Source organism: Protopterus annectens, chromosome 16.part0 (assembly GCF_019279795.1).
Source record: "Protopterus annectens isolate FY-2018-M chromosome 16.part0, PAN1.0, whole genome shotgun sequence".
Lineage (NCBI taxonomy): Eukaryota > Metazoa > Chordata > Ceratodontiformes > Protopteridae > Protopterus > Protopterus annectens.
The window spans coordinates 690765468-690791556 of NC_056750.1; the positions used below are offsets into that span (position 1 = coordinate 690765468).

Here is a 26089-nt window from a genome sequence, read left to right on the forward strand (position 1 = left end):
ACTGGTAGTCGGCTTTAGTGTGGTGTCGGTAGAAATCGCAGACCTTGTATGTCGGTCCTTATCTTTGCGTCTTTTACTCAAAACTGGAATCGGAGTATCCAACGACATAATGTAATTAAATTTTTTACCAAAATAGTGTTGGGTGAACTCCGCCCGATGCTTAATAGTGCGTTTGTTGAATCTAGCACAAAAACGGCAGGCCGAGACGTCGTGGTCTGGGCCTAAGCAAGGAATACAGAAAGAATGGAAATCCTTATGTGGTATTTGCTTCCCACATGAAATGTAATTATTAACTTTGTCTGACATCGGTCTGAGGCAAGAAAAGTTTTCCCAATGGGATACTTAGCTTTCAAGAAGACATCGGCTGAAATATTTTCGTAAATCTCAGGAGCTGGCCGACCGGCACTTGCGAACTGCTTCTGCTTTGGGCACCGCGCGGCAAGAAAGACTGAAGAAGATGGCGTCGGCTGGTTCTTTTATACCCCTGCCGCACTGACGTCAGGGAAGAAGCGACAACAACCGACGCCGGACCTAGACTTTGGAATTCGGCCAACCGAGGACCCACCTGACGGCAGGATAACCCATCTGTTATGACTGCAGCTGTATGCATGATGAACATCCCTGTAGTATCTATCTGGCTTAACTGGTGCAGGGGGTAAAGAATCAGGAGACAAACTGGATTCAGAAAATACATCATCAACAATATTTAGCACAGGGGGTAGCAAGAGGCCTGTGCTGAAGCAATAGAAGAAAGTCTGAGCCTTTTCTTTGATTCTGAATAATCCTGGCTCTCCCAATGGAAATGGACCCTCATGGTGTGCAGGGTTTCCCCAAAAGAGTAGTCCTTAGGGGGAAGAGGCTGAAGGGATAGATTCTTCAGCATCAGAGTCCTCATAGGGATGAAGAGAATATCCCTGTTCTGAAGAGGAATCAGAAGAAATAGAAACCTGGTCAGAGGAGTCATAGTCAGTGTCTTGCCTTGGCCTTTTATCAGGAGAGGGATGGGAACCCCTGATCAAAGTAATTAGGTCTTAGGCCATTTTAAGTATCTGTTTCTCTGGCATGGATGACTGTCCAGGAGAATGCTGTACTTGTTTCTTTGTCTTTAAAGGTGTTTTAGACTTTGCCTTGGCTGCTGAAGTGGTTTTGATAGTAAGCTGTGTAGGTCTGAAAACACCCTCAGAAGCCGATGCCTGCTCAGTGGCTCCGGACCCATCTGAGGGAATAGTTTCCGTAGGCCCAATAATTTGAGTTTCCAGAGGCCTAGTTGTCTCCACGTGGGAGTCAGAAGCGGCCTGTGGCTCTGAGGTAGCGGGTGTCAGGGGCTGTGAAAGCGCCTCACTGAGAACTGGCGAACCGGCGACTGGCATAGAAGAGGCTTCGTCATCAGTTTTGGACCTCAGATGCCTGTCCCTTTCTTTGTCCTTGCACTTTTTATGAACTCCGGTCGTCAATTGTTCTGACGGCATTATATAGTTAAACCTTCGGCCAAAGTAATGTAAAGCAAAATCAAACAGACGCTTCATAGTGCGTTGGTTGAATCTAGCACAAAACCGACAACTAGCAACGTCGTCATCAGGGCCTAGGCAAGGAATACAGTAAGAATGAAAATCCTTATGAGGTATTTGCTTCCCACAAAAAATACAATTGTTAACTTTTACTGACATCGGTCTGGAACAAGAAAAAGTTTTCCCAACGGGGTACTTAGCTTTATTGAAGACTTCGGATCCGAAATTCAATTTCGAAAATCTCAGGAGTTGGCTGACCGGCACTTGCCAACTGCTTTTCCTTCGGGCGCTGCGCAGCAAGAAAGACTGAAGAAAATGGCGTCGGCTGCATCTTATATACCCCTGGTGCACTGACATCAGGGAAGAGGTGACAGCAACTGATGCCGGACCAGGACTTTGGAATTCCGGCTGACTGCAGGTAGCCTGCCAGCAGGATAACACAAGTGTAATGACTGCAACAGTGAAACACGATGAACATCTAAATAAGACTTCTATGAGCCTCCATTCCAAATTTTGTGCTGTCATGTGTCCCTGCAGTCTTTTACTGTTCTTACAAAATATATCTAGTCATTACTTGTTAACTGGGTAAATGAACTGGTGCATTGTAGACCATTCCTAATCAAGAACTAGGTCACAAAGACAAAACTAATTGTAACATATGTAGAGGCAGTGGTGTCAGCAAATTCACTTAGCATGCGTTTTGAGAGGTGGAAGAAAACAAAATACCTCTAAACAAACAATGCAGACATGGGGAAAACATGCACAATCTACAAATGCAATAATAAGAAATCAAAACTAAACCATGGACTTTTCGTTTCTAAGGTATACATATCAACTTAACCACTGCACCCAGTCAAAACCTACCAAATTGTTTTGTGCCAACTTTTGTGTTACCCTCTGTGATGGCCTTGCCCTGGCCCAGCAATCAAGGAGCCTCAATCGTCACCACTAACACCAGGGAGGGCGTCTCATATACGAGAAAGGATAACAAATACATACAGTAAAGTACAATTTCCCTTAAGTGCACATAGAGGAAAAAAAGTCAGTCTGGGGATGGTTGCTCCCTTGCTCCCCAGGTCCCCAATAAGAGTCCCTACTGGCACAGCTATAGGGTCCAGATCTCAGCCTAGCTGGCAAGCTAACCTCCAGTACCCTCTGTGTCCCACCAGTGCTTCGTGTCCCTGCCCAGGTAGCTGACACACCACACACACTTTGAGATAAGTATTTATACAACTCCACAGACACTCCTGTGAAAGGCTGACACAGATTCTCCAGCTGTGTCCCTTTACACCAGACTATATGGTAGTAATTACTGCCACCACCAGCTAACACTTAGCAGCTACCCAAAGGCCCTTAAAAGGGTGTCCAATTATTACTGTGCAATATTATTATCCAGTTGGTAAATGTGACTAAGCAATCAAGACATATTGGAAGGGCTTATTACAGGATCACTTATAAGCATGCAATGCACTCTAGAGCTTACTTATCTCTACACAAACCAGCCACAGGTAAAAGGTTTCAAAATATTTAATAATAAATAATTAAAACACAAAACAATACTACTACACCACAGCGCCACTCAAGAGTTCAGAGATCACAAAAAAATACAGTAGGAAAAGTTCTGATACAACAGAAAAACACTTAAGTCTAATCTTTACAGTCCTAGCTATTTGTACAAGAAATTTGTATTTATTTATGGACATTTGTTAACTGGGTTAGTCCAACTGGGATTTTGTCCCCTTTTCAGTGGAGACCCGAGGAGAAAAGCACCAGAAAATACAATATATAATTACAGTAAGAAAACAAGTACTACAAACAACAATAGCAAACAATAGAAATAAACAACTACATGTGAAGATTATAATTGAAAGAAAAAATAAATTATTTTTTTTTTCCTCAGGACAAAATTCTTTGTTACTGTACAATGAGGGAGAGTCAAGAGTGTCGGTAGGATCAACTGAGAGCGATGTGATTGTGGGGGGAGAGTTAAGTAGGGACATAGCAGAGACAGGTTCTGGAGTTGAATAAATGTGTCTTTCTTTTTTAAATACTTACTTCTAAGATACTACTTACATAAAGACAGCATAAGGCAGTGCTGAGAGTTGGATATTTAGATCAAAATGCTTACAGTCTCTCTTTGAACAATAGTTTTTAAACTCACCAACAAACATCTCTGTTGGGCCCTCCCAGATTACATCATTTTGACACTTAGGTTTTCCTAGTATACACATTACATAATTTTGACACTTAGTCTGGAGTTCCCAGGCCAAAAGGCTACATTATTTAACAATGTAACACCTGCTCAGGAAACTACAACAATAAAAGACATTTCACATGTACACTCTAGCAATTATTCCTTAAGTTAAGACAATAGAAAGAATGCGTTCAGTTAGCCTCTTCGGCACCATTATCTAGATCAAAAGGGTATACAAGACATAATTTTAACTTCAAAAGAACAGATGAAATGCTTTGCTTAGTTTTCCTTACAGCAGATGACAATGTTGCTACAATCTTGAAGTTCACATTTTCCACTGTTTTCTTTCATTTAAGAAACAAGGCTGTATTTTACATTTATATTTACAAATGATAGAATTATGCATCAAATTCTATTTGACTAGGCTGGCAGCCTTCGCCCATCTTCCCCCAATCTTCACACCCTCCTCCAAAATAAAGCAAGAGTGAATGTCTTACAACTGCCCGTCTGCTTGCATGATAGCAACATCTGCACAAAGGCCACATTGGCAAATATCTAATATTCAGGAGCTCCTCCTCCCTACACAGAACATGCCAACAAGCACCGTCATGCTCTTAATTCAACCATATAAAATGGTAAGAAAAGACAAGTTTACTTTTGTCTTGGCAACTGAACCCTTTTCAAAACAAATTTAATGATGCAGACATAGGACTGACATAAGCAGAAGTTTATCCTAAGGCTAAGCAACCAAAAGCAGAACAAGTGTTTGAATTTCCTCAGTAAATATAACATAAGTTAAGTGGCTAATTATATTTCCAGGTGTGACTGACAGATGTTACCATCTGTTAAGGGAGGCAAATAAACATAGACAATAATATCAAAAAATAATTAAATTTTATACTGCTAGCAACTTTAAAAAAAAAAACTTTCCTTCCATTCCTGTTGTCCTATCAAAGACGGGCAACATTGACAAAGGCAATATTGAATACCATATGAAATTCTGAAGATTTTAATCTTATCAACATTACTTGTCAATAATCACCTTTTATAGAATGCAATGAACAATTATATGTTAGTGTGCTTATATTATGGACTGTACAGAAAGATTGCGTAAATGTAATGTTTCTTTTCTGTTCATGTTATTCAGTAAACATGATGCCTGAACTATGGGAATGTTGGATACCATCATAGCATGTGTGACACAGCATTATCCTAGTTCACACAGTACGAGTCAGACAAAACTGTAAACAAATAAATATGTAGAATACATGATTGCTATTTGTACTGTCCATAGTCTACTTGCCTCTCATATACTTGAATCAACAGTATACATATTTTGGGCATGGTACTGATTGAGGGTAAGTGCAACAAACTGCCATTTCTTAGAGTTTGTCCCCTTGCCAGAAATGATGCAACTTGGGGAAAGTCCACATCAGTCATGGGTCAAATACCCCCACAGTATTTGTTGTGTTATGAAAAAATAAAATAAAAAAAACAAAACAAAGTACAGCTTTTGTTGGAGTCAGCACTGAGCGAACTTCATTAAGCTGGATTCTAGTTAGTTTGTCCTTGACATTAAGGACCAGATTCTGTTATAAACGAAGCACAGGTGGTCTCTTAGGAGACAGACATTTAACTAAAGCACAAAGTGCTGGCTTTCTAACATACTCTCAGCATAGGTTCAGATTATAAACAACTAACTCTAGTGTGGTTATTCAGTACTTGACAGATGCAACAGAATTAAGGGGTAGAGGGCAGCTACCTGTTTAATTTGCATGAAAAAAACAGAAACTGGCTAACTTTCTGTCACACAACCATACCCAATTCCCCTTTCCACTATACGATCCCCAACCGTATCATTCCAGTATGAATTCCTTTCCCCACCAAATGAAATGCAAAGAATATTTACTGTGACAAGACCCTCCATCCATATACTGCTCTCAATTTAAACTATTTTTTCATTTCATTTCCATAAGTACCCTTCCACAACTACCCTTTTCACATCCTATCATTAAAGGTAATGACTTATAATAATGTTTCACTGTTCGATACACTCATTTGAAATTTGAAAGTAGTGGTCATAAGATGCACAATACCCGAACTCTGCAAACAACCAACACACGTACAGGCAGGGTTAACAAAACACACAGAGCACCTGTCTGCACATTTTAAAGCAAAATACATTGCAAATGAGATTACAAATGTGGATGGTTTTCCCTACCTTGACAAAGTTCTCCAAGAGATAGTTGACTGTTACCCAGCCAAACAAGCCTTCTTCCTGACCAGATAGGATCTTCGCACCTCGAAAGTCAAAAGGGTATAATTTGATGGTCCTTTTTACAGCATTGAAGACCAGTTCTGAGTCTTGTGGGCTGGTTATGCTACACAAAGTCACAAATAAAAATAAAAAAAAAATTAGAACAAAAAATGGATGGAAAAAATCCACAAATTGGAATCCTTCCCAGAAGTATGTAAACAAAAGGCAGAATACTGTAGATGACAGACATCAAATAGATATTATTAATATTACAGAAGAACACTCTTGGCAGAGGTCTTTTCCATTCTACTTTTATGTAAATATAAAAGCTTTGCATATCAGTTTTCTTTTGGCAGTACTACGTGGTAAAGATTCTGTTTGAAAAAAGTATCACATTAGCACAGAAGCACATGTGAGAGAGGCAGCACATTGTGGTGGTTTCATCTAGCAAGCTTTAAAATAAGTACTAGGCTAGTATTCTACTGCTAGCACTTGTAAGTTGTGTCAGTATCGTAAGTATCAGAAGTAAACTCTGCTATGCTCTCAAGAAAGAAACTTGGTTTCAGAACACCATTGCATTGCTTTTGATTCTAAAGTGAAATTTAATGCAAAAGTAACTCTAATGCAAATGCAAGTGGAAAACTGGCATTTAAGAATGCTCTTCAAGGGGTAACATTGTAGGATATCAGGTTGCTTAATGAACGGTTTGAAGCAGAACCAAACAGAGGAAAGTGCAGAAAGAATATGTGAACTTGTGTTATGTGCAGTATGCCGCTCTGTATTCCTTGTACAGATGATCACTATACTGATCATAAGTAAAATTAAAAAAAAGCGGTACATTAAGTGCAAAGGTATGACACACACAACATAATGGTGCATACTAGACAACGCCATTCTTGTCTCCAGTGTTGTTCCCCTTTAGAAAATAGTACCTGAAGGTCACATGACCTCACACCAGCTCGGACATTCAGTGTGATCATACAGCTTGATTTCTGCCAATATTTTATTTATTTTTTATTTATTAATTTGACATCTGTTTACAGGGAAAGTCCGAATGGGCCAGAAAGTGCCCATTTTCAGTGGAGACCCAGGGAGAAAAGCTCCACAATCTTTCAAAAATCAAGTACAGACACTTTAAATAAAAACAATGTATCATGTTACACTACAAATCATAAGTGTGAAAAAAATGTAATAAGAATAAAACATTGAACATATGTTTCACATTAAAGTGCAATGAAAAACAGCATAATGAGTTGGAAAAAAAATGCGAGGAAAACCTCAATAGTCATATAATTTGTTACATAGAGAAGTATGTAATAAATGAGTCCGGAGACAGTTGTAAGATATTTTAAGAGATATAAGAGATTATATGATTACAGACAGTGAGGGGAAACAGAGATGTCTGAATATGAGATATGGCGGTCATATTATGGTTACAGAAGGAGGAAGGATGGAGAGAAGGAGATTATACAAAGCCTCTAGCTTAGGTGAGTAGTGAAGAAAAAGAGAGGTAGAGGAAAGGTCTGCAGTAATGAAGTTAGTGGGAAAAACAAAAGAAAGGAGTGCACTATGAGGCTGGAGAGGGTTGCAAAGTGCGATTTAGAATGAAGGGGATGAGACAAATATAGTGAGTAAGCTCAGCCAGGATTGGCACAGGAGCAAGTCCAATTAATCTAAACTGCAAAATTGTATTTATTCTCAACACGCATTAGCAAGGTCTCCTAATATGACACGTACACTGTAACTTACAGGTCATAAACTGCAGGAGGAACCCACCCTGAGCTACTTAGAAGCTCTCAGATAGGTTAGAAGATCACAGCTAGGTTAGTGTCTGTCATCATTCCTAGATAACAGAGGGAGAAATATTTTTTTTCAGGCTCATAGTACAGCCATATACCTGTTTTCTGCAAATCATATCTCTGCAATATTTCTATGCTACACTAATCATAAAGCCATCCCAGTAATACCGTAGCCTCTTCCACTGTCTACCTTTTGGTACATGGAGCAGCTGACAGGCTATCCACCAATCACAACACACATATGACAAGCCACCATGAGTGTATGTTGCAAATAAGAGGACCAAAACATGCAATCCTCAGAACAGTATGACAAAAACTGACTGCCATGTCAAAGGATGTGGATACTGCAGAGTATTCCCCTTACTCTGATACTCCAATGTATAGTAATCTCAAAATTAAAGGGCAAGGATGTTGGGTGACTGAACCATTCCCCCCAAATAAAAGTAAGTTTAAAGACTTTGTACATTTATTTAGCAATTCCATTTTAATGTTGATCATTTCCAAGACTAGCACTAACTGCTGTCATTCTAGTGACAGGGAGACAATAACTATTCATCCACCCATTATAAGACGATAACTATGAGAAACAACACACATGCAGAAGACTCATGATGGAGAGGAATTAGACTAATGGACAGACAGGATGGAGCTAAATGTCTGTTGTTATGGTGAGCAACTAACTGTAGTTACTTCACTATGTTATGCTCCCCATTTCTGTTACCTTTGGGTAAAGCAGTATGACATGCATCCAAAAAAAAGGGGGACTCCATTCTCCAGTACGCCCTGAATGGCTCATGTGACATAACCTTTCCTGGCCACAGACACTCCACCTTTTAATGCTTCAAAAATGTTTGGGATATGTCTGGCTGACTGCTACTACCTTTCAAATATCATCTGCAAGAGATCCACTTGGAAATGCCACCAAATCAGCCACTTCCTTGAGAAATTGGTCCTAGATAGAACCTGCTGGGGTTACCAGTCATGTCACTGAAGAAACATATATGAATTAGTGAATCATCTGGAAATAGTACAGTTCCACACTGGAATCTTGTCATCTTGGAAACATGATTTTGAAAACAGTTTTTATCTCTCAAAAATAAGCAATGGTCTATCCACTATAACTTTGAAAACACTGATGTCAATGTCAGATATAGGACAGTTCTTTAAAATAACTTCTTTGTACCCAAGTGTTCAAAGTGGTATTTAAAAAACAATCCTTTATTAAATACTGCACTATTGCAGGAAGTAGCATCCCGCAAAATGATTAGTCCCAAGATAGAGTTAGATGTAATGTGCCTAAGTACTAACACTTTTGATTTGAGTTTTTCTACAAAATCATCAGGGTAGTATCTCTCTAAAAATATTATAGATAACTTCTTGCACTCTATTGCAAATACAGCATCATCTGTGATCTTTCTTGAAATTCTAACAAATTGACCCTTAACTAGGGACCTCTTTTGAAATAAAGGATGGTTACACCAAAAATGCAAATATACATTCGAGAAAGTGGGCTTTCTGTATACTGTCGATTCAAATTTGCCATTCATCTTACAGATGGGTAACATCTAAGTAGTTAAATGAATCACTAGAAATGGCGTGTATAAAACTCCAGTATGATATAACAAAATCAATATATTGAATAAACTCATGTAATTTTTCGTGGGTGTCCCTCCATAAAATAAATATCATCATCTTAATATTGCATGTAAAGAGACCAGCATCCCCATACTGGAACTTAAATATAAATTTCTGCTCCCATGCTAAGTTAAGAGTATATTGGGGCACAATCTGAACCCATAAACACCCCATTTATCTGTTTGTAACACTGCCCTTCAAAGTAAAACAAAATTCTTGTTCAATACATATTCCATAAAATTCATCAAAACAATAACCTCTGCTGTCAAGAACTCACAGTGCAGTAGTGCCTCAAAGAAATAATCTAAATCTTCTGAAAGGGAGAATATAACCAAACAATAACATCTATGCATTCAAATAACACCTCCTCATCAAACATGTCAGGGGGTGAAACACCTCAAAAGTCCCAAGAATCCTGGAGAACATATAAAAAAATCAAGAACAAACTGTTTCACCATACAGTCAATATAAACAGTCAATGGAGAAGTCTTAGAACATCTAGCTGAAACAATATGTCTCATTGGATGGTTTGCAAAAACTTAAAGGTAGCCTGAGAAATGCAGTTATTTGAAAGGAATTCTTCCAGATTCATATCTATCCTATGATAAGCGACACTGATTTATAGAAACTGAAACATACTTATTAATATCAAGTATTAGTTCTAGCATCTTACTGGAGTACTCATTGGAATCCATCAACAATACTCCCCTTCCTCTGGTTTCATTATTTTTGAAGCAGTGTCAGCCCTCATGGTGTACAACAATTCTCATTATGACTTAAATTGTAACCATCACAATGAAAGGAATCATGCCTCAACTAATGTACATCACTTTCACAGAATTTTTCAAATAAACTCACAAGTGGGTATCTGGGTGGAACCACAGTGCTTTTTTTTAAAGGAAAGTTATTAGGCACTTCAGCATCACCATAAAATATTGCCAAATTCTGCTTCCTAGTTAATAGTTTAAATTCTAGTAGACAATCACCAGCATCAAACTTTAGACAGGGAACAAAAGTGAATCCTCTTTCAAACAATTTAAAATGCACATCTGTAACATGCATGTTTGAATACTTAAAAATACCAAAAACCATGAAGCATAATTGTCTGTTCAATTATGTCACCTGCAGCTATTAAAACTACCACTTCCTGGGTCACCCCCCAAGTTTGTCCCCGAACATTTCACGGCCTCCCTCATTTACTGCCTAGGGAGCTCATGCTGTTAAGGTGTGCTTCCTGTACTTTATACTGTTACCCTGTTCTCTGCTTGTTAGTCTTTCCAAATAGCATGGGGGGATTCTAAAGGGTCCAAATTGAGAGATAAATATTCTTGTTGATGGGGATTGTTTCACTTTCCAAAATAACAGAGGGGGACTGAGGAATCAGAAAAAACATCACCTCTCCCAATATCCCCATGACTTATAACCTTAGACTTGGGTAACATACAAGCAAGATGTTTTTTTATAAGCCTTATAATTTCTTTTTAATTTTTTTCCCATTTTTTTAGACTTGTTAATAATTTGATAATCTACATTCACAAAAGTTAGAATAAGCAGAAAAATACTATTCAAGTAAGTCTGATTTAATACTAGTATCTAACTTGCTAATTTGATGAAATAAAGCCACCATTTTCCTTTCATTGTCCTTCATTAAAATATTAACCAGTTCAAAACCATATGGGTTTGACATTGCCACAAGTTCAAGATTGAATTCCAACCCATATGTCACTCCATTAGGGAGCTTTGTCATATGTAATCCAAGGGGCAAATGCCCTCATTGTAGACAAATATCAAAGTAAGCAATGTCCAACTGCAGCTTGCGAAAATTAAGTACCAGTGTTTCCAAATCAAAAAAACTGTTGTATCAAAGTTCCTTGTTCTTTGGACTCATTAAATGAATATTGTTCCTGAAAGGCTGGTTGGCAAACCAACCAATCCTTAACATTAAACTCAGATTAGAATTAATTACATTAGTCCTAGATTCTCTATTGCCTTGAAAATTAGAATTACATTTATCAAAATTATACTCAGCAGCCATATCGTTTGAGTCCAAGCCTGCAACAATATTAAACCTATCTTTCCAAATTTGAAATCCACTATTAAAAGATCTTAACTGTTCCGTTATTGAAAAAATAGTTTGAAACAGCAGTAACTGATCTGTTTGAAGAACCAGGGCTGTCGGAAGCTTTATTAACATTGCCAAAATCAAGGACATTGGATGTTCTCTCACCATGCGATGCATCCACAGCATCCTGCTGTGCATTTCTGGTAGATATAGAATCTGAAAGTTGCAGTGCGCTAAATCTTTCTAAATTTTGAGAATAAAGATGAATTAGCATGGTGAAATCACCCATGGAACTTAAAGGCTTTGTGGAACCAAAAAGTATCAAACCAGTTACACTGTCAATAGTCCCAAAGTCCGTATTGGAACTAAATAAATCTTGTGACCCCTGGGATAACATACCAACTGCAAATACAGCTTAAACTGCAAACCAGCAGTGATGAGGCAAAAACACACTGATAACAATCAAACTGATTTAATAACAGTGTAACTTCATGCTTACTCTGCAATTCTTAGAGGCAATTTGATCGTTATTAATGTGAGTTTTGCCTCATCATCGCTGGTTTGTGGTTTAACCTCAGAAGAAAACAAATCCATTTTATGAACTACACCCTCAGTAACTAACTGCATTGTCAAGCAACAACCACAAAGAAGGAAATATAGACTCTGCCGTAATGTTACAGCAACAAGTTGCCCTTGAGAAATAATGTCAGAAACATCTCCTCATAATGTACTAGAAAACAAAATCAAGCTAACCATGTCCAACTTGACACTATCAGGACTGAACTACTCTTCCCTGCTTTTGATAACAATCTTGAAATGAGAGAAAAGGCAGATTATATACTGCAGGGCAAATGTGATACCAAAGGCTTCAAGCAACATGTTCCGACTTCTACTTCAGAACTTTGGCAATAGGCATGTGCTTGTAGATTAGGCCCACACTATGGGTTCTCCTTACGCAAAAGTAATATCGAAAAGATCACTGGGATCATTTTTACTTTTAACCATTCCTACTATGTGACTTAATCTGTCAGATTGAACATTTTTTAATCCCCATGACATATACTGCTATCAGACGAATACTGAGGGATTAGGACAAGTCCCAAAGATCTACTGCCATTCTATACAATAATATCAACTTGTTAACTGTAGGGCCAATGGACACAGACTCTCTTTTCAGGAAAGTCTCTGGGGCAATGTCTGGTTAAGTGACTTAATTAAGGTCACACACTAACCAAATGAGGGCTGAGGGAATCAAACTCTGTACAATAGGAACTACAGACCACAGTCACAACACTCCCTGCCAACTGCCAAACTGGTGCCATCCTGCTTGTTTATGTACCACATTATTACAATATTATCTCACACCACCCAGAAATGTCCCATAATTTTCTTTACAGCTAAAATGAATGCAAGCAACTCTTATTTAATTTCTTTTTAAATGTAGTTCTGTGAACTATTTTCAGGGGAGACCTGAGATGACACTTATATGAACTAGTACAAATCTGGCTAAGGAAATGGAGAAGGTCTGCTACTCTTTTCCTTAGGCTGCTGCTTCCTGGGCAAAGGTTGCTCTGAGGAGTACCAGTACAGCAGGGAAATGAGAAAGTGGCATGGAAGCTGCTGAAAGTGCCAGTGTAGTGGCAGATGAGCAGGAGCTGTGTTTGAATAAAAACGCAGGCAATGTCTGGAGTAAAGGAACGAATAAGGAGACTGTTCAAGTACTGCATTTCCATTCAAGCAGTTTACCAGATCAGATACTGTAAGATGTGCTGTGGCAGGATTTACCCACAGATGATTCGATCTTGTCCTGGCCAGACATGATAGATAAGTTAGCAGACAGCGTTAGCAACAAAGAAGAAACAGAGGTGGCTGCACAGCTTTTTCTGGACAATCTTGTGTCAGGTGACTTTGAAAGTGTCACTGTGGGAGCAGATATGAATTTACAGTCTCAGATGGATATAAAGCACAGAGAAAGCATTTATTCATATGCTGCAGTTGTAAAACACAGTAACCAAGTGGTGCACAATATTGTGAGAACATATCACGGTAAACATAGAAAATGCAAAAAGGACTTGCACCTTGATGCAGAATATAAATGTTACAGTATGCTTACACTATTAGAGACATAGGTTCTAGAAGCAAGTGTGCTGATCTACCTGGTAAAAAATGTTTTTTGTGACAATTTAAGACAGCCTTCACAATGGGTTTTTTTTTGATGGCCTTTAACTTTATCAAGTAAAGTGAGAATCCATGGAATGACTTTTTTTTTTATCCAGCAAACATATGGCTGGATATGGGCATGTATGGTCAGACTGCAATTAAACGAATGAAAATCAGCCTTTGTCTAGATTTACTTCTGTGGGGGAAATAAAGGCAGCTACAGGGGCAACTTAAAATATTTTTCACCCTGTGTATCAGATGGACATTTAATCAATAAATGTGATAAAAAGGAGATACTCAAAATGTGAAGAAAGGGACAGTCAGTGAAGATGTACAACAATTAATTGTTATAAATTTCATAAGGTAGGGCTTTATAGGACAGATCATGAAGAAAATTTAGATGGCGATGAATCAAGTGAGAGCGTAAACATATATGTTGATAATGTGGTGAAATGGAAAACTTAATGGAAGACGACGATGTGGAACTACAAGAGGAAAGAGATGCTGGAACAAAAATGCACAGGTATTTATTGAAAAGAACATAGGGAATGCTGAACAGAAAGACAATACTTCCATGAAAAGTAAATCTGAAGTATTCTAAATAGAAGACAATGGTTGTGTTATACAAGGGAAGACATTTAGCTTAGAAAAAGACAGACATGGAAAGATTAAAGAACCCAAACGTTAAAAATGGGAAAAAGTTAGTTTAGAGTTTGTGCCTTTAATTGCTAATAGTTCGTAAAATAACGTCAGATGATTACTTGTTTTCCAATAGAGTGAAAAAAATGCAGTGGTCATTTGGTTGCTATATTTTAAGTAATTATATAGCAAGAAAGGCAGCACTTTAAAGTTATTATGGAAAACCAATGTTATATAGGACTTTGGGATGGAGTTATGTTCAGGTATTGCAGTTTTATTTTAGCATTCTGCTATTACACTTTTAGATCATATAATAAGTAGTAATGACAGGAAGAGTTTTGATAATACACATAAGAATTAAAGTTCCTTTATGACAATTATATATGCATACACAGGTATAAAGAAAAAGGGAGAAAGTGCTTAGAGGAAATTAAACTATGTCATCAGAAATGTGAAAATAGTTATGAAGGAAGAGAGACTGAAACCTTAGAAAACAGAAAGGAGATTTAGGAACAGATAAGATCAAGTTTAGGAAATGCTGAAAATTGTTAGGCTATTAACAGAGAAACAGGATGTATACTTGCCATCTAATGTAAAAGATATAAAAAATAATGAAATTGTCTATATGACTTTCTGACATTTTAGGGGAGTCGACAAGGGGTATATTGCCAGTAGAATTTTTATATCACCAAGTGACATGGGTTGCAGTAGGAGTGAAGTTCGAGGTCATAAAACTAGGCAAAGGTATTAAAAACATAAAGGTCAAAATATAAGTGAAAAGGAGATATATCAAGCTATCATTAAGTTTGTATGAAGATCAGAAACAATGATATAACACATGGATAGAGTGGTACACTACATACAAACAAAATACAAATAAGTATATATAGAAATAGAAAGACGTTGCATAAAAAAAGGAAAGAATAGTTTAAAAAACTAAAGGAAATGTTTAATGAAACATGGAGATGCTGACTATTTAAGGAAATAGAGATTTAAGATGAGTATGGGAGTAGGACTGAAAGGCTGTTAAGGATGCAGTACTATTTGCTACAAGGCTGAAAAGAAGAAGTGTCATTTTAGGAAAGACTAAAACAAGAAATGCTGTTACATGGTATTTTGCCAGAGGGTGGTAAAATGAGAAGACAAAAGAATACAATACAGGAAGTAAAAATATATAAATTGTATACATGAGGAGAAGAAAGGGATAATATATACAGGGCAGTTAAAGTTGATGAAGAAAATCAAGTACTAATGAAAGAAACTAATGTGGAAACATTACAAGATCCAGATGATTTAGATTATAAATTTTATAAAAAAAAGTAAAGAAGAGAATAAAAACTGTGCACAAACTGAATAAATGGAAAGATAAAAGCTTCAGGTCTGACAGTATTTGTGAAGGTCTGATTAAGCTCATTTGTTAAATGTTGAGACAAGCCAGACTTACAAAGGTGGAGACTTGACATTAAATACCACAGATTAAATATCACAGATTATAAAATCATTATGAAAATTATGCTAGCAGTTCAAAAATGTCTGAGTAAAGATGTGAGCAGAAATATGAGCAAGGTGGTTACAGAAATGCTGATTTTATTAAAGGAAACAATGCATTGCATCTTGTATGGATACCACACAGTTTGGTTTTGTGAAGGGTTGATCATGCCTGCTCAACCTGGTCAACTTCTTTGAGTCAGTCACCAGAGCTGTGGATGAATGCAAGGTAGTTCATACAACCTACCTTGATCTGGGCAAGGCCTTTGATACCATTCCCCATGCAGGAATCATAGAAAAACTCACTAAGCTAGGCATCAACCCCTATATCACTAGGTGGGTTGCAAACTGGCTCACAGATAGAACCCGCAGTGTGAAAGTAGCTGACTCCAAGTCAGACTGCCAACCAGTCATGCATGGAGTCCCACAGGGTTCGGTCCTGGGTCCTCTCCTGTTTGGTATCTACTTCTCTGAAGTCCAGGCCAACACAAATGGATTCTGGCTGACAAAGTTTGCAGACAATTGCAAGTTGGGAGCTATTATTAACTCCCCAAATGATGTTGACATCCTACAGAAACGAGTCACTGAGACCAACGACTAGTGTCAGAACCGTGGCCTTAAGGTCAATGCCAAAAAAATGTGTCGTCATCCCCTTTGGGAAAAACCCAGCTCCCATGAATTACCACATCGATGGTAGTCCACTGAACACAGAAGGTACTATAAGAGATCTGGGAACACAGATTGACAGCAACCTCTCTTTTGACCATCACACTGCCACTGTGGTCAGAAAGTCCATGTATGGGGCATATCACATTACTAAGGGTTTTGCATCCAGGAAGAAAGAGGTCATTGCCTCCCTCAACTCTTTCCTCATTAGCCAGTCATCAAGTACAATGCACCATTTGGCATGTACCTCACTAGACACCTTGCAACAACTGGAGAGGCTACAAAAGTACCTTATAAAGAGGATCCTAGGCCTTAAACACTTGTCCTATATGGACAGACTCAAAAAACTATAACTATTCTCTTTCTCATATCACCTACGTGGAGGTGATCTCTGCTTGACTTACAAAGCCATGTCTGACCCAGCTCTGTTAGAAATGCTACATCTAAAGAAATCCCAATCCCTCCGCACCACATGCACCAGAGCCCTCAACCTCATTACCACAATCAACAGAATAGGCTGGAGGGACAGGTTCTCAACCCGGACACTGCACATGCTATGGAATAGACTTCCCATACATGTCAAGCTGAGCACTTCACTGACCTTTTTCAAGAGAAATCTTGATGATTGGATGGGGAAATAGAAAATTCACCCTGGGGATCACTCCAGTGGCTCTACTCGACAGAGGCACTGGGAACTAAGGTCGGGTGGCATGATACCAGGCTAATCCTATGGGCTAGGCTTGTAAAGACTCCAGTGCCATTAGCCTAGTACACACCTATGAATGAAAGGATTTCAGGATGGTAAGATGTGATGTTACTAAGGCATTTGATAATGTTCCTGTACAATTATAATAAATGTTACATACAAGTGAAATAACAGATTTCTTAAAATCAGCTTTGTTAGATATTATGAATATAAATATGCTGAAAGATAAAGCATAGAATAAAAAGTTTGCTTGAATATATGTATAGAGTTTAGCAATGTAAAATGTGCATTCATACTATATGTATAACAGACAGGCTTCTCTTCACAGCATCAAAAAGAAAAGCCTAACAAAGCAATATTGGAAAGCAAGGATTATATGATTTTCTCATGTTTTCAGAACAAATATCTATTAACAGACATCCTTTTTTATAAATTCAGCAATACGTGATGTTTTTCCAGTAGGAACAGCTTATACAGATGTTTCCTTTAAGAATGGCATCCTCACATCAGCAAAAGTGCTTAAATCACAAAAGGACAATAGAAAAGTCTAAAAACAGACATTATGTGACTTCCCAGGAAATGTGTGCATGACTAGCTTTGTATTTAGCAATTGTAGTAATTCAGTTATGTGAGAGAAGGACAGAGAGAGGTATTTTGTAGAAGTCATCATTCATATCGGTAATGAAGGAAAACTTTGTAAATATATGCTACAAATCTGACATACTACGTGTGGTTTGTTATAAAATAAGTTATCTGTAACTGTGCTTATAGCTGCAAAATATATTTCTTTATCAGTGTGCAATTTAAAAGGCTTGGCGCTTTAAACAGACTACAGATGGAGTCATGATGTGTCTCTGATTCAGCAGTAAACAGCACAGCAAGACTGTGTGTTTTAAGAAGACTTCAAATCCACCAAGTAAGCAGCAAGCAGAACAGAGCTCAATATAATTTTTCAATGGTGATCCTTTGACAACGTTCCTAGCCTGTATCCAAAAACAGGGGGAGTGAATGGGTAATGTCACTCCTGTAAAAGCACAGTAACGTTTATGTGAAGTACTTCAGATTTCTACAGTTTTCAACAGTTTGTAGCAATACAGTTTAATAGACGTCTAAATCCGGTGAGACTGCATTGCAGGAAGGTGGAGCAGTTCCATAAATTCTCCAGAAAAGGTACAAGACAAAGTTGTAAGACTGAATCTGCCAGTTTTGCTGTACCAACTTCACAAGTGACTACAGAAACTTTTCAACCATCTATAGTAAAGCAGCTTGGCCATCTGCCTGTCTGTTGACTGGTAAGAAAATTATTCTGTGTTACATACAGTATGAATGCCATAGAGGTAATAATAATAACAGGATAAATGTATATACAGCATATCAGCAAATGTAAAACCTTATTAGGGCAAGTTAATAGTAAGGCATTATGCAAATGGATTGCAATTTGATAGTAAGGCATTATACAAATGGATTATAATATTTGACTGGTATCTGAAATAAAATCATGTGTGGTATAAAAATGTTTATTGTGTGTACAATGTCATAAAAATACAGTGCATGACATTATCCAAAGGTTAGACTGTACAGACAAAAATTGTAAAGGTAAAGAACCAAGAAAAGTTAATATGTTGACATTATATTCAAATGTTAGACAGTTATGTTCTGTCACCAGATGTAAAAGGTTTATTTCAGAGTTGCAACAACAGTCAAATCAGATACTGATAGAAACTCTAGTACATTTTGTTACAAAGAAATGTAATAAACTTCTGAAAGACAGACACAATGAGTTCAGGAAGCTTAGACAAGTTATACACACATCTTTTCAAAAGTGCATAGGAGTTTCAAATTCAGCAGAACAGCTTACTAAAGAATGTCAGAAAGACCATACAATATTACAGGAAACTATTCAACAGCAGTTGCAGGATAAAGGAAATAAATTAGCTGAACCGACAAAGACTAAAAAATTCCTGCATACACAGTTAATCTGTGCAAAAGAAGTATATTTTATAATATGTTTATGTTTTGAAAATGGTTAAGCATGCATGCTAGGATGGTAGGGACATGACATGCTTGTATAAAGATATACATATACAAGACAGACATGCATGTGTGTTCTTTACATCAAGAGTACATTTGTTTACAATGCACAAAAGCAAAAGGCAGACAACAGCAAATATAAATAAACATATGTTATAATTGTATAGTAAAACCAAACAGTTAAAGTTCTGAATTTTAAAAATAAATAAAATCAGATGGTATTAGTCAAGCAGTTTTTGTAAAATTAATGGCAGGACAGTTAAATAGATAAATAAATAAAAAATACTGAAATCCATGTAAGGTAATTGTAAAATGATGTCAATTTATGTAGTATAAATGCATAGTTATGCAAATCACAATCACATTAAAGGAAAAATGCCAAAAGAATTAATTATAGTTTATAGAGTATAAAATGTGAGCTCAGACCTTCCTAGACTGAATGAATAGTTACAGGAAATGCTGGAAAGATAAGATAAACAACAAGACTGATTGCCAGGCAAGTAGCTTGAGTTTTTCTAAAGCATCATTGTTATTAAAAAATACTTGTTAAAATGTTTACAAGCAACACTATTTAGTAATTGTCATAAAATGTCACAATTGTGCATAGATGTCACTTATAATCTGTTTGCAAGTAAATGTTAAAAGGACAAAAAAAAAACCTCAGTTGCATCAAGTACAGCCAGCAAATGGGCTATAGTATACATACAGTTCAAATCAGTTGTGCAGGAGGGTGTAAATACCTACTAGAGGTAATATACAGTGAAAGCTTTATTTAGAAACCTAATAAAATAAATGTATAACCAAAGTGTTGGGCTGACATACATTCTATTCTCACAGCATAGGGCAGGTAAACAGTGCTGAAGTACTACAGGGGGAGGGGCACTTTCTCAGTTTTACACTGACTGTATAAGGGGGAAGGGCACTTTCTCAGTTTTACACTGACTGTATAAGCAGTACTGCACAAGGGTCTGAAATAAAGCTACAGAAAAAATAAACAAGGGTCTGAAATAAAGCTACAGAAAAAATAAACAACAAGGGTCTGAAATAAAGCTACACATAAATAAATAACAAGGTTCTAAAATAAAGCTACAGGAAAAAATATCTCATTCCTTCTTGACAATACTCTTTTAGGGAGAGGAAAGAACAGGTATTAGTGTATTAGAAATACTGGTAAACTGGATTAAACCTGACAGGGTGAGATATTTTACAAGTTGTTAATAGCTATCATAATGGTTATTATTGTATTGTTTAGAATTAAATTGTATTTACAACCTGTTAAATTGTAAAGCTATACAAGAGATGGTTTAAAAAAACAAGAGATGATTTAAAATTGCTTTATTAAAGCTATACAAGAGAGAATAAAGATATGCAAAATGCATAAATGTTTCCAATAGCAAGAATGGTCACTATTTTTAATATGTTTTTGGCAAAACAATGTTGGTATAAAAAAGCATGAATATTTTTAATTGCTGAGTATGTAGTTTAAAATAACAGGACATATGGATATGGTATCAGTTCCACTAGATATTTCTAAAGAGACATAAACATTTTCCAAGATTTTGCTTAATATTAATGTTATTAAATTTGTAAGATTAGACTAAATGTACTTTACAGTCTTTGTATGTACAAATGTAGAACATTTCAGTACAAATGATAGTCTTTGTATGTACAAATGCAGAAAAATTCAGTACAAATGAAATTAATGTCTAGTAATGAATATGTGTGAAAAAAACATATTTAAAGAAAACAATGGGTCCAGGGTACCTACTAGATTAAAATGCATAAATAGCAAACAGTCTGTGTAAATACATACTGATCAGGATACATTGTAATAAGTTCAAAACTAATTTGTCAAGTTGTAATATCACTGGTTTTACCCCAGTAAAATAATTGCTTTCAAATATTTATTATCTAAGCCCAGTTCAGTATTCAACCAAGATGTTAATGAGCAGTTCAAAGACATGATCACAATGTTATGGTTAAAATGACATTGAAACTGTATATTTTCAGTAGTGTATAAATGCTTGCAGTAGCACATAGTTATTGTCTCTTATAGTTAATTCAACAGTTGCAAAGAGTTAATGAAACAATTCTAAGTCATAAACTAAATTCTGTGATTGCAAAAGAATAAATTAATCAAGTAAAATTAAAACAGACACAGGTCATAACTGATAAAATATTTTCACAGAATGGTCTGCAAAAGAAAAAGTTGTTAAATACATTCAGGTTTGGTAGTAATACATGTTTTCATTGTATTAACTATGTAAAATTGCATTTTGACTTGTATCAAAAAGACTAAAGGTTTTATATAAAAATAATGTGTTTTTATATAGAATGTTTTGAGTATGTTTAAAAACAGAGGGAATTGTTAGATATTATGAATATAAATATGCTGAAAGATAAAGCATAGAATAAAAAGTTTGCTTGAATATATGTATAGAGTTTAGCAATGTAAAATGTGCATTCATACTATATGTATAACAGACAGGCTTCTCTTCACAGCATCAAAAAGAAAAGCCTAACAAAGCAATATTGAAAAGCAAGGATTATATGATTTTCTCATGTTTGCAGAACAAATATCTATTAACAGACATCCTTTTTATAAATTCAGCAATACGTGATGTTTTTCCAGTAGGAACAGCTTATACAGATGTTTCCTTTCAGAATGGCATCCTCACATCAGCAAAAGTGCTTAAATCACAAAAGGACAATAGAAAAGTCTAAAAACAGACATTATGTGACTTCCCAGGAAATGTGTGCATGACTAGCTTTGTATTTAGCAATTGTAGTAATTCAGTTATGTGAGAGAAGGACAGAGAGAGGTATTTTGTAGAAGTCATCATTCATATCTGTAATGAAGGAAAACTTTGTAAATATATGCTACAAATCTGACAGACTACGTGTGGTTTGTTATAAAATAAGTTATCTGTAACTGTGCTTATAGCTGCAAAATATATTTCTTTATCAGTGTGCAATTTAAAAGGCTTGGCGCTTTAAACAGACTACAGATGGAGTCATGATGTGTCTCTGATTCAGCAGTAAACAACACAGCAAGACTGTGTGTTTTAAGAAGACTTCAAATCCACCAAGTAAGCAGCAAGCAGAGCAGAGCTCAATATAATTTTTCAAGCTTATATTAAAAATACTTTGACAGTGACTGTTAATGATGGTTTAAGCAAAGTAATAAATACAGAAAGGTATCAGGTAGGGAGTCCAACATATATTATTAGTGAATGATGTGGCAGAGAATATTTGCAAGAAGCTGTAAGCAGATAACTATGTATAAAAAACTGTGGTAAAAGTGCCTATAATCATCTTATGCAGACAAGATATGGATTGTATGGAATGTACATTGGTTGGCAGAAGTAATGAAAGAAATGTGGATGCAAGTAAAGCAAGTGGATTTGGCTATCAACAAAGAAAAAAGCAAAAAAAAAAAATGGTGAAATTACTAAGAAGGTGAGAATATTTCTCTAAAGCAGAAGTCAGAACACCTGGAATAGATTTTTCAAAATATGAAGCTGTAAAAAAAAAGCACTAGGATGACTTACAATAAAAGATGCAGAACACTGAGAAACTCTGGCAGTTGTTTAAATAGACATTCAGGAAACATTTATCTGACAAATACAGTGATGCTGAGTAAATTACCTTTCCGAGTGGAATGCAGACGTTGTTGCAGACATTCACTGTGATCATGGGGGGGGGGGGGTTAAACTATATCAAATTAAGAGAGGGATTATGTATAACTGAGCTGTAAATAATGGTGTAAGTCTAAATCCTGAAGTACATTTAACACCAATACATGATGAAGTATGAAAGACAAATATAGCTGTTCAGTTGTTAAATCTGAAACATGTAGAAATCTGGGGAAAATGAGCAGGTAAAGAGATAAAACATCTGGAATGGTGTAAAATACTGGAATGTGTGAAGAAAATACAAGAATGGAAACACATAAGGGAATTACTTGTCAAAACAGAAGATTATGGAATGAAAAATTAGTCCAAGTATTATGCTGACCCATGCATGGGTTATCTGCAGAAATTCGATGTGCTATAATGATATGAAAAGATTTAAGAAGCTATATGCAAACCAGGATTTTATAAAAGTGACTTTAACCACACAAACTTACTGGATATCATCAAAGATGCCTAGTTTGAAATTTGACCATAAAATGATCGAAGTTTAGAACTTCAAATTTCATATGGCCGAAACAATATGACAGAAGTTCTAAAACTTCAAACATTTAAATGGAGATCTCTGTACAGTGTGGAACGGGAATATTCCCTTTTCCTCACTGTAGTACATTCTCAGAGTTGGTACATTTTAATAGCGGGGATGTGGGGGTGCAGGGGGGCTTTCCTCCCCTGGATATATGTGTTTTAATTTGTTTTTGTTTTTTTTTTCTATTTTTAAATGTTCGAGATTACAAAACCTTGATCATATGGTCCCGACCATATGAGTTCAAAGTTTTGTAATTTCGATCATTCAACGTAGACCCATAGTCCTTTGGATGAGACATTAAACTAAGATCCCAGTTGTTTGAACTGGTGAAAGTTCAGACTGATGTAAAAGTTTCCTTGGTACTTACTGAAAAGATTAAGGGTTCTTTATTTAAAGCATTATTTACAATACTGTTTTCAAACTTACATATTTACATGTTTACAATTAATACACTGTACAACTTTCCATTTCCTTCCATTATTATCATACAAACATAAATATCTTACTTTTCATTATTGGATTAAGCTTCTATCTTCATTATCCTTATTAGACTCGCACTCCTTTTTCCATAACCATCATCTAATTTTTCTTAAACTTCCTGCTAGTCTCCATTTACCATTAACATGATTTCATTTATCCTTTCATTCCAAGTGGTACGCACAATGTAGAATAATATTTTATCTGTTTTGTTAACATAATCCCTCCTTCCATATCTGTAATATCCACACATGATCAAACCTATATTTGTTTGATTTGACTCCTTTATAATTTTCAAAGAAATTCACATAATTTTTATCACAATTTGCAACTCTTATACACTGCAAGAAAACATGTTCTGTAGTTTCTTATTTACCATAATGTATACAAACTCTTTCACTAGATGTTTTATATGACATATTTCCTTTTTCTGTTAATCATTAATCTCCATAACAATCTTGACATTTTACTTGCTTATTACACCATGCTTTTCATACTTGGTTTTAACTTTTTCATTTACTAGCTCAGCCCAATGATTAACATAATACTGTATCATGACATTTTTTATACCACACTTCCCTCTTATTTTCTATTAATCTATTTTTAGTTTCCATAAAAGATTTTTTTTCTTGATAACATCTCAGTTCCTTATTTATACATTGTTCTCTCTTGAATTTTTTTAACATATCCTAATGTTGCTCATATTTGTACTTTAATAAATTTACTGCTAATTTCTCATATTTATCATTTATTCAAAACAAAACTTTATGCAAATTCAAAAATGCAGCATAAACAATTAGGTTTACTAATCTTAAATCTCAATCTTCTTTATCTGTACATACAACTCCTCTTTTCACGGTTTTCAGTCTTGAACCCCATATAAAAGAAAAAAAATATGCACTACTTCTTTTCCATATATTGCATATTTAGCTATTGTTTATATGTTGCCAATCTTTCCCAGTATAGCTGAATTAATCAAATAAACCTTTTTATTAAATAATTTGCATGTATTCCAAAAATAACAAAATTCCTTTATTACATCTATTATCCTATTCCACTGCTCTTCACTTACATTTTTACCCCAAATCTTATTTGTTACACAGAGATTTCTTTAATCAAAAAAGGTACTCTTACGACATCTTTACTATATCACCCAGTCTTTTATCATTTTTTAAAGTCATGTCTATTATCTTTAAACACTGATGTACATAGCACCTAGCTACTTTCAATTGGACATTGTTTCTCATAATCAATACAGTATCATCTGCATAAGTCATTAACTGGAATCCTTATCTCTTCATTTGTAACACAAGTAGCACCTTTCATATGCAAACTGACATCTCTAATACATGTGTAACTAATGCAAATAATATACTGCTCACAGGACACCCATTACATATGCCATTATTTATATATTTCTTTAACCCCCATTCACTAAAAATCTCTATTTCATAATAATAATAATGTTATACTCGTCCACAGTTATCCACAAAAATTCATGTTGTACTGTATCAAATACTTTAACTATCTTATAATGATCTTGGTTTCATCAGTCCTGTTTATATCATCCACAACTTCCCTTACTATTAATAATAATTCCTGACATCCTTTCCCCTTAAACGGTATATACTACATTCCATAGTACATTTCATTTTAATTTCCATTCTTTTCTTAGTTTCATAAAAATCTTTAATCTGCATTTTTCAATACTACAGATCTTCAATTTTTAATTTTATTTTTGTCTTCTTTTTTCCATAAAAATTAAGTATACCACTGCAAAAGTCTTTTCACATAACAGTTATGAATGAGGGGTTAAATGAAGCTTTTAAGATTTTTTTCTGCCAATCCATAAAATTCTTATACAGTTTGCATCCTATTCTACTGGTCATGAAACTGACTGCAAATTAGCTTACCTTATATCTAACTCTTACAAAGAAGTCTAATTTTCCATTTTTTATTTTCTTGTCCTGTTATTTTAATATGTCATTTTTTGTACATTGTATCTTGAAACTTTTTTTACATGTATTACACTATTCAAAATTTGTTCCAGAGATCTTACCTGTCCTTTATCATACTTCATTCCCCTCATTATACTACTATTCTCTAACTGTACTGCTCAAATAAGCTGATGCCTCCTCTTCTAGCTTGTTGCTACTATCTTTGCTTAAATAATTTAATTTTCTCTTAATTCTTTTCATAAATTCACCATACTATCACAAGATTTCTTATATTTGACTGCTAGCCTA

At 35.7% G+C, this 26089-nt stretch overlaps 1 protein-coding gene across 1 annotated transcript in view; it reads right to left on the minus strand.

Annotated features, from left to right (window-relative positions):
* ENTPD2 (ectonucleoside triphosphate diphosphohydrolase 2) overlaps nt 1-26089 on the minus strand; it is a 1039348-nt gene that overhangs the window by 332087 nt on the left and 681172 nt on the right. Inside the window, exon 4 of the mRNA XM_044058390.1 lies at nt 5924-6083. Coding sequence (XP_043914325.1) covers nt 5924-6083 — 160 coding nt within the window. The remainder of the gene's footprint in view (nt 1-5923; nt 6084-26089) is intronic.